General features: G+C 35.0%; 2 protein-coding genes and 1 non-coding gene across 3 annotated transcripts in view; 2 read left to right on the forward strand and 1 right to left on the reverse strand.

Moving 5' to 3' along the window:
* The window catches only part of LOC122662347 (rho GTPase-activating protein 7-like), a 115,050-nt gene extending 112,138 nt beyond the window's left edge, over positions 1–2,912 (forward strand). Inside the window, exons 18-26 of the mRNA XM_043857960.1 lie at positions 166–226; positions 321–404; positions 556–669; positions 756–925; positions 1,090–1,153; positions 1,249–1,464; positions 1,963–2,163; positions 2,377–2,522; positions 2,619–2,912. Coding sequence (XP_043713895.1) covers positions 166–226; positions 321–404; positions 556–669; positions 756–925; positions 1,090–1,153; positions 1,249–1,464; positions 1,963–2,163; positions 2,377–2,522; positions 2,619–2,649 — 1,087 coding nt within the window. The 3' untranslated portion in view covers positions 2,650–2,912. The remainder of the gene's footprint in view (positions 1–165; positions 227–320; positions 405–555; positions 670–755; positions 926–1,089; positions 1,154–1,248; positions 1,465–1,962; positions 2,164–2,376; positions 2,523–2,618) is intronic.
* A 2,300-nt stretch (positions 2,913–5,212) lies between these two features.
* TRNAK-UUU lies at positions 5,213–5,285 on the reverse strand. The gene has a single exon. It is a non-coding gene; the product is annotated as a tRNA-Lys (tRNA).
* A 3,863-nt stretch (positions 5,286–9,148) lies between these two features.
* Positions 9,149–10,219, forward strand: LOC122663179. Its single transcript, XM_043858883.1, has one exon. The coding sequence runs from the start codon at positions 9,149–9,151 to the stop codon at positions 10,217–10,219; it is 1,071 nt and encodes a 356-aa protein (XP_043714818.1).
* Positions 10,220–10,459: the final 240 nt, after the last annotated feature.

Below are 10,459 nucleotides of genomic sequence, written 5' to 3' on the forward strand. Positions count from 1 at the left end.
CCTAGCTCTGATACCACTAGGGTTTCACATATTTTCTTGAAGGTTTTGTTTGTTTTATAATTAGAATGCATTTGATGCTTTAATTTTATGTAATCAGATTGCATCACTTATTTTTTACCATGTTATTCCATTTTATCTGCACATCTGATTATTTGCCTTAAGCAGGGCTGTAATTCTGAGGCTTGAGGTCACTAAAAATGACTTACAAAATAGAATTGCGAAGGAGGTAGAGCTTTCTGTTTTTATTTCATTTAGAAAGCAACTTTGGGTGAAGTTGTTTCGAAAAACCAAATTGAAGTTTATGTGCATTTTTATTTTAGGAAAAAGGGAATGTGATCCTGAAAGCAAGTCTGAAGAGACGAAAGGAGGCTTTGCATGACCGTCGTTTGGCTCTTGAGCAAGATGTATAATCCATAAAGAAGATGTTTTTTCCTTTTTCAGTCTTAAGAACAGAGCCATAACCTAAATGTTTCCAATGATGTTCTACACAGTATTTTTGTCTTTGAAAGGATTGCTTGCTGTTGATTGTGACATTAGGTGTAATCTTGACTATAGGTAGCAAGACTACAGGAACAGTTGCAACAAGAGATCGATTTGAGAGAAGCTTTGGAAGCTGGGCTTAGTATGTCCCTAGGACATTTTCCTGTCTCGGCCACTATTGATTGCATGGTTAGTTCAATAAAGAAAATAGCAATTTCGTAATGTTGAATTGATTTGGTTATACACCAGTCTTACAATTTGTAAATGTACTAAAGATAAAGGCAGATCTCGAGGAAATTGCTGTTGCAGAAGCAGATGTCATTAATTTGAATAAAAAAGTTGCTGATCTCCATGTGCAGCTTGATCAACAACGTCAGAAAAACCATGGGTCCGTAAAAGACTCACACAGCCAGCAGCAACAAACACCAGATTGTCGAACATTGCTGTGAGTTCACTTTTGCTCATGTATCCACCTTGAACTGGGGTCTGTCTCACAGTATATGGAGTAATATCTTAAAATAGGATCGATATGTGATTTAAGTGGTTAGTTTTCTTCGGTGGATTTCTCTACTGAGTAACTTTTTTTGCTGAAACACTTGTCTCATACAGGAATGATAATCAACAGAAAGCAATTGAAACTACAGAACCAGCACACCCTCATGAAAGGACAAGAGTAAGTACAGCATATGTGTGCTAGTTTGGAATGCATATCTTTCCTTGACTGTGTTTCTGACCTAGGGGATGGATGGCTTTTTCTATTTTCCACAGAACACTAGTCTGGATGGAGCGGACAGTGTGAATGTGAGGACACAAGAACATCAATCTTTATCAAACAACCAAGTACCTCACAAAAAGCGTCTTGATTCATTATATGACAACCTTGTCAAATCTAGGGGGGTCCCTGCTACTTCATGTGCTGTGCTGCCAGTGGTAGTTGAGCCTACTGCTTCATCCAACTCCAAGAAGTCTAGCACGAAGGATGAGGTAGTCCTTTTGTTTTCTCTCTTATAAATTCATGTCTAACTAATTTTTATTTGATTATGTTTGTTTCAGTAGAAACTGAACTAACACTTCAAATTTTTATTAGCTTTAAGTATAACTATCACTTTTTTTATATTTTGGCTAAAGATCAGCAAAGTAACTTTATTAAAAAGAATGAAAGAATAACATCAAACTCCTCCAAGGAAAAGTGGGGAGAGTTGCTAGTTAGGCTTATGGTCTTGCCTCGACACTTATGCCTTGTGTTGTTCCCTGGTTGAACACCTTGTGTCATGCCTTGAGTGTTTGAAAACACTATATAATCATATTATTGTTACATTATATTGTGCTATCTCTATGGGAAGATTCTCAAATATGTGAATGCATCCCAAATTCAAACACTAGTGGTGTAGCTAATTACTCATTTCAAATGTGTTTGTAATTTGTTACACTACATGTGCTGTGCATTTATATATGAATCTTTTTTTTTTTAATGTACAACAGAATCCTAAAGTGGCTCCAGCTGACTATGAGAATTTGAAGACACAAGAGCCACCATCTCTATCAAGAAAACAACCATCCAAGAAGCCGCAGCTAGATTCAAAAAGTCATAACAGCACTGAATCTGCTGGAATATCGGCCACTTCATCTGTAGTGGAGCCTATTGCTTCATCAAACACTAAGACGTCTGGTTCAAAGGGTGAGGTAGGCTTTCACTGCAGTAGAATGCTTGTTTAGAAAAACTTGTGCCTTTATTTTGTACTTCTGAATATGAACCCAAGAGTTAAATATCCTTCAATGCTCTAGGCTCTTTGCCATGTATTTCATTTTAACCTTGAGATAAGCCACAACTGTAGTCCAAGTATTTTTTATTATCGGAACGCAAAAAAGAATGTTGATTGCACCTGTCTCCAACAGGGAACTGTGTCCACATCTTCTGCACTGACAAAATTGACGACCCGACTCAACTTCCTGAAAGAACGGCGCAACCAGATTGTAAATGAGCTTCAAAACCTAGACAAGGGTCGTGGATCTGAGGGTCAATCAGTCGCTGCTCTTTCACCGTGGACGACAAAATTGTGATCTTCCTGTATATTCTTCCAGCCTCTGCAACTTTATCTGTCATGCCTATGTCTTCACCGACTCTAATATTTGTTTAGCAAGGACAAGTGTATGAGCAGGATCACCTAATTTCTACTTTGGGGCTTGGCCAGGAACTTTGTGAGGTTGCTTCTCATCAACTTTTTTAAGGGTGCCTGAGGTCAGAGCAGAAGTTGTATAGGTCATCTTTAGTCATTGGAGCAAAGTGTGTTATTTCTTTCTCCTATTCTTGATCCTCAAAAATTGTATGGGAAAGCTAGAATTCAAAATTCTGAGCATTTATGGTTAACACACTGGAGTAAATTGATTGGTGTTGTGATGCAATTCATCTTGATGGACACACTTTTAAAATGTATTATACATGTATACATCAAAAAGTTCAATATTGCAATGTCAATTGTTTTAGCTCCGAAAAGTAAATTTAGAACACCTTAATAAAGCATCCTTGCAGATTACATAATCGGTGCTGTGCATGAGAATTGACTGGTTAGCTCACTGTTTTCAGTCATTTTGTCCCATAAATGCTGCTCATCTGAAAAATGACTTGGGAGCAAAGAGAGCATAAATAGTTTGAGTTTTGAAAAACACAAAAGTTAGTTTTTATTTTTATTTTTATTGGGGGGGGGGGACTATTAGATTGTGAGAATTTTTATTTAAGGGCAAGGGTGTCAATTGTTACAGTATCTGGAATCCGGTATGGGACAGAAGATAGAAAGTAGATACTGAAACTGTACCATACCGAATACAAACTCTATTTCCAATACAATACCGACTTGGTATGGTATTGATATGATTTGAATTCGGTATCAAAAATGGTTTGTATTTGATATTAAAAACGGTTTTTATTCAGTATCAAAAACAATTTTTATTCGTTATCGGAAACATGAGATTGACATGGCTCAATCAGATTAAACAATCCATTAATTTTCGGGAGCTTTTATTTGATTGAGTCATTCCAACATCCCACTTTCACTCGCAAGCTACGATGATGAAGAAGATGATACACTAGAAGAATGGAAGATGAAAGAGCATCATGAACATTTGCCTCCTGTGGTTCTGATTTATACCTGCTCAGTGTTGGGGTTACTAATTAAAAGAATTGTAAATTGAGATATGAAAAAGCGAAGGATTAACAAGAAATTTGTAAATTAAAAAAATATATCTTTAATGCTTCGAAACAAAAATAAGGAATAAAAAGTTAGGGTTTTGATTTTGTGGGTGTTTGTACTTTGGTTATACACTTCAGCCTCACTTTGGTACAAATTCGGTATGGTATAGGTACATACCAACTATTTTGTCATAGAAATTGATATCGTAATGTAACGAGAGAAATTCTATTTTCTCATACCCAAACCATATTGAATTTGTACCGATACGATTTTATACAATTGGTTTTGATTTCGATCAACTAGAAATGGGTTCCATCTACGAGTAAGGATGTCAATGGATATTCGAAAATCCAATTCAATCCACATTCATATTTGTTTAGGAGAATTCAAATCCGTCCGAAAACTAATCTGATACGATTATGATAATCCTCCAATCCGATCGATTATTATCCGATTCGTTTAGCAATTTAACGGTAATAAAATATCTGAAATATACCTTTGTGTTCGTCTATCCGATTAAGTTACCTTATTGTATTTTGTTTTCTTATTTTTATAATTTTATAAGTTAAGATTATGTGATTTTTTTTCTAGATTTTCTATTGGTTTCTATATAGCATCGTGATACATAGAATCACATATTAATATAAGGGAAGCAGTTTTCTATACGGGAGTGTGGCCTACGCCAACACTCCCATGTGTCTATCTCTCTCCTCCTTAAAACAAGGGGGCAGAGGTGTCTTTTCACATGGGGAGGAGAGAGATAGACTCATGGGAGTGTTGGCGTAGGCCACACTCCCGGACAGAGAACTTTTTCCCTTGATATAAATACAAGATAAAATTAAAAGTAAAAAAATGTAAGAAAACCAAAGACTATGACGAGTAGAAGAAAGGGTAATTGGATTTTGTTTTCTTATTTTTATAATTTATAAGTTAAGATAATGTGATTCTTTTTCTAGATTTGCTATTGGTTTCTATATATTATTTTATACACTGTGATGCATGGAATCACATATCTATTAAAATAAATACAAGATAAAACTAAAAGTAAAAAATGTAAGAAAATCAAAGACTAAGAAGAATAGAAGAAAGGGTTATTGTTGAACTCTTAAGTCTCAACCCTAATCCTTATAAGTTAAGATAATGTGATTCTTTTTCTAGATTTGCTATTGGTTTCTATATATTGTTTTATGCACTGTGATGCATGGAATCACATATCTATTAAAATAAATACAAGATAAAACTAAAAGTAAAAAATGTAAGAAAATCAAAGACTAAGAAGAATAGAAGAAAGGGTTATTGTTGAACTCTTAAGTCTCAACCCTAATCCTTATAAGTTAAGATAATGTGATTCTTTTTCTAGATTTGCTATTGGTTTTATATATTGTTTTATGCACTGTGATGCATGGAATCACATATCTATTAAAATAAATACAAGATAAAACTAAAAGTAAAAAATGTAAGAAAATCAAAGACTAAGAAGAATAGAAAAAAGGGTTATTGTTGAACTCATAAGTCTCAACCCTAATCCTCATCAACAAAACAGTCGCCGTCTGTGGGAATCGAACCCACGACCACATGGTTAAAAGCCATGCGCTCTACCAGCTGAGCTAAGACGGCAATGATGTAAATTATTTTCCAAAGTTTATTTTTCTCAAAGTTATTTAACTACTGAAAAGTAATTTGTTATAAAGTTGTTCATAATTGGGAAGCAAATAGTGATATAATAATTTTTCTACCAAAAAAAAAAAATAAAAATATAAATATATATATATATATATATATAACAATTTGTACGTCAATTTACAAATGGATGAATATACCCCCAACTATTGTGGGATCCCTTCTCCTACCCATTGAAAGTCGAGGACAAGGGATTTTTCTTTATTGTGGCTTAAGAAACTGTCCTAAGGGAAAAAGAATATTGTTTGATCTCGTGGATCTTGTGTCTAGACATAGGAGCGTATAAAATTACCACCTCATCCTACCCTTGTGAAATAAAATATCTCATCTATTTTGATGCCTTGCGCTAGTGCATGGGCAATGCAACAAGGCAATGATCTGTTGCCCTAATTTTAAATGCATATTCGAGTAAGCTTGCGGACAGCTTCTAAGAAGCCAACTTGGGTTTTAAATTAAAACAAGTAACCAATAAAATTATAATGTTGGGAATCTTGATTGTGCCACATAAGCCCCGTAACCTGCCCCCCTTAAAGATTCCAAAGATTTTAATTTTATTGAACTTGAGAAAGCTGTTTTTTTTGTTTTTTGAGCAACAGACGTTGCATTGGTGTGGGTGTCAATAAGAATATACGCAAGAGCATCAACATGGATAAGATTTATTTATTTTAAGAAGGTACGTCAGTAATTTTACACGTTCTTATGTCTAGACTCTAGACCATGGTTTGAGCAATCAATATCAGATCAGTTAAAACGGCTGATTCATATCAGTATTATTGGAGACTGATATTGATTCCTCACTGATCCTGTATCAAGAGATCGGTACGAACAAGGATAAAAATATAAAAGAAAAAATCTGTCCAATCCGGATCAATATCGGATTAGTATAGATCAAGACCAGGGTTGATATCAATTTCTAAATTTGGACACAGGAGCTACACGACCAAACATCGTTTTTTTCTCCTTTTTTTTTTTTTTTTTTTTTCAGAAGAAAAGCTTCCTTCTACAAGCCCAAAAGTAAAGTCTAAGCATATAATACCTAGACATGCCCTAAGATACCTCCTGCAATTAGATGATAACACGAATTTTTATCATCTCAATTACACTGTTCGTACTTGACGTCAAGTACATCTAATAGAGGGAGGCGAACCCCACCTCGGGCAGTGTGTTCAGGCAGGAGATAGGAGTGTCATTTCTGCCTCCTCTGTCAGATGTACTTGACGTCAAGTACGGACAGTGTAATTGAGAGGATAAAGATCCTGCTAAACACATACCTAAAAAATTCCAAAAATAAATATGCTAACAATAGCAGCAATTACAACCGTCAAGATAAATCCATCTTTTGAATGGACTGTTTGTTTCAAAGGAATTGGGAATCCATTCGTTCAGTAAATTGATAGAAAGCTTTTTGTGGGATAATCTGTACATGCAATTTTGATTAGGTATATACCCTAACTAGTGGTTAGATTTTTTGATAAAATACCAGTTGAAAATGATTCCTACATTAGTAGTTCATAATTCTTGTATGTTCTATCTATTTTCTCCACCCCTTACCCTTTCTCAAAGTCCCACCATTTTCAGTATAAGAATCTCATGCTGCAACGATGGGTTGCGATCTCCTATTACAGCATCATCTAGAGTGAAAGTTGCTGAATTATATATTATTTATATTTTTTTTACTATGGTACCGTTCCTAAAGTTATTTTTAATACCTCATGACGGAATAATTATCACCTCCAATTCGTAGGCACCTCCAATTCCTCTAATTCCTCTAATAGGGGGGAGTGGACCCCATCTTGGGTAGTGTTTTCGGATAGGGGGTAGGGTGGTTATTTTCGCCCCCATGTGAAGAATTGACGGAATTGGAGGGGATAACGATTCGGAAGGACGCCCTTCCTAAAAATGATAAATTATTAAGGGTTGGGGTTTTCTCACTTTTCTGATCAGTTCACATCATATAAGAATCTTTTGAGGGGTGTTTTTTGCACTGTAAAATCTAACCACATAAATCTAATGTGTTGATTTAGAATAAAAAAATTCAACCCTCTTTTCTTATCGGAACCCCATTACCTCCCTGACCTGCATTTTACATAGGTTTTTCTTCCCTCGCTCCGGCAGCATCGAATCCCTTATCCCTTATCTATAAGAGCTCTCTCTCTCTCTTGAATGGATTTTCTTTCTTGTTGGGATTTTTAATTCTGCAAAAGAAAGATGTAAACCTGACATCCCCTGTTGTATGTTATTTGTTTATAAAATAACATTTGAAAGTTTCAAAAGCACTTTTTTACTTTTCCTCCAATATTCGAATCTGCATTTAGTAGTGTCAGTTAATTTTAAAGTTTCTTGTAGTCCCACATTGGAAATGGAAGTTTGGTTTCTCAAGCTTATAGGTTAAAATTAGAATGAAGGAGATGGAGTTCTAAAGAGAGGTATCTCTCATATAAGGTGAGAGATTGGTGCTTTTAATCACACGAGCCGAACCGAGCCAAGGCTTTGGTCGAGGTCTGGTGGGTACTATAGGTACTCATTCATATACAAGAAGGTACCACAATACTTATATTTGTGGGCCGCTTTGTTGCTGTATTCTACCATTGATCGTTTGCATTACAGTTTTTCAAAATATCGTAGGGGCATTTTTAGACCTTAAGGACAACCATCTCTTTGGTCTCAATCTATTTTTGTTCGTGTGTTATTGTTTGGCGACATCGCTTTCATCAAATTGTTGTTAACTGAACTTGTAAGTTAGTAGAATTTATTCTTTGTATTTTGGTATTTCTATTTCTTCTACTTGTCTTATTACTTGGACCCCTTTTTGGTCTAACATTCCCTATTGTATACTCTGTAAGTAATTCTTGTAGGTATGAGATATTTTAGAAGCAAAATTATTCAACATCAATTTTTTTGCGTATTAGAACCATGTTAACAATTGTAACAAGGCAATGGTGGAAATATTAATTTTACTTTTGGGTGTATTAGAGCTAATTTGTAGATTTACTTGTTATGTTGTGATGAAGCTTGTTGTCTTTTAAAAAGTTTTTGACTAAATATTTTGGCAGAGAAAAGGAATTGAATAAGAAGAAATAACTTGCATATTTGAAGAAAATGGAGGACATGATCCCTTGTCCTCCATTGTTGCATATTAAAAACATGGTGGCTTTGAATGCCCTTGTAGGATGTCAAAGGTACTAATTGTGGGAGAAATATCATAAGAAAAAAAAAAATGGGTCCCACATTGTCATATAATTCAAAAAGAAAATGGGCCACGTAGTGGGACAATGGGGAGGGGGGGGAGGGGAGTCCATTTTTTATGAGGACTTGAGAATAATGGCATTTTTGTAATTTCTAACAAAAACAAAATTATGGCATTCTTGGAATTATTATATGATTTCGCAATTGTTTCATCATTTACAAATTCGGATATCCAATATGCCATGGGGATGGTAAAGTGGAAAAGTTACATTACTCCCTACTTTTGTTGTTTCTACCATTCACCCCCTCCAACATGTACATTTCAAACATTTCCACCCTGCCAACCAAACAGGGGATTTTCTTATTGATACAAATCAATGCTTGGGAAAGAACAGGAGGATCTTTAAGACAAATTCCTATCAGTCCTTAATATTTGTCCCATATTTACTCAAGGGATTTTTTTATTGATGCCCTTCAAAGTGTCAAATAATTTATAATCTTATTTTTTTGTCTTTTTAGTATGACTTAATTTTCTTCAATGAAAATAATATATTCATTTCATATGCATCATGGACTAAAAAAATGTGCAGGACACATTTTGATAATGATATACAATGATATGCATATTATCTGACTGTGCTTCAACGGACTCATGGTATTGGGGTCCTTCCAAAAATGGTAAATTTTCGGTAAAGTCTGTATATTACTTAGCTTTGAATTCTAACATTGTTAAAAATAGATCTGACTGTGCTTCTGCATCAAACTCTTTGTTTTACAAACAGCTTTGGAAATTAGACATTTTGCTAAAAATGAAACTCTTTTTATGGAGATGTTGTGTGAATGCTTGTTGTGTTAATCAATTACTTTTTACTACATCCATCACCCATAATGCTAAATGCCTCATTTGTCAGTTGGATGAGAAATCCATTGTGCATGCTTTGTTTCGGTGTTCTTTTGCCTCTTCATGTTGGTTGGCTTCCCCTTTCCGTTTGGACACATCTTCCTTTCAAGGTAATGATTTTAAAGATTGGATTTGCTTCTTGTTTGATAAGTATAGGGATGCTCCAGACCAACGTGACTGTTATATCCAATGGCCATCTCTTCTTTGGCAAATCTGGAAAACCCGAAATAAGGTAGTATTTATCTTTGAAAATCCGAATCTTACTGCCACCATCAAAGCTTTTAATCATACTGTGGAAGAAGGTAGACTGGGTATAAGCCGATTTCCTAATCCTCATTTGCCCGATAATAATCCTTCTTCTTATTGCTTGTCTTTTGATTTCAGCCTGCATGTTTCTTCTCCAACTTTGATTCTGGCTTTCACTGATGGGGTATGGAACAACAAATCAATGAAAGGTGGAAGGGGGGTTATTCTGTTCAATGGAGTTAAGCGTTTCATTGCAGCTAAATGCAAGGCTGGTTCGAGTTTCCCAGCAGCGTCTATGGAGGCAGAAAGTGTTCGTGATGCATTACTGCTAGCTAGTAGCTTGGGTTTTTCAAACTTGGTTTTATTCTCAGATTGCCAAGCCCTTGTCAGCTCTCTTAACGGGATCTCATCCTCCCTTGATTGGGCTGCACTCTCCATTATGGAGGACATTTTATCTATTTCCTCAAGTTTTATAAACATTGAGTTTCGTTTTATCCTTAGATCTTTGAATAAGGAAGCTCACTTCCTTGCAACATGAGCTTTTAAATTTGCTTTATTTAGAACCTGGTGGCCTAATCCACCTCCTTTTCTTGTAAATATGACTTTCCTTAGCGGGAGATCCTCCTCTGCTGATTTTCTTTAATATAAATTTAGTCTCTTGACCAAAATAAAAAAATAAAAAAAATATAATGATATGTCATTTTCAACTTAATTTTAAAAATCTTTTTATACCCTTATTTTAAAATCATTTTGATAATAAGACAAAGTGCAATTAAGA

The sequence above is a fragment of the Telopea speciosissima genome, chromosome 5 (genome assembly GCF_018873765.1).
Source record: "Telopea speciosissima isolate NSW1024214 ecotype Mountain lineage chromosome 5, Tspe_v1, whole genome shotgun sequence".
In the NCBI taxonomy this organism is placed as follows: domain Eukaryota; kingdom Viridiplantae; phylum Streptophyta; class Magnoliopsida; order Proteales; family Proteaceae; genus Telopea; species Telopea speciosissima.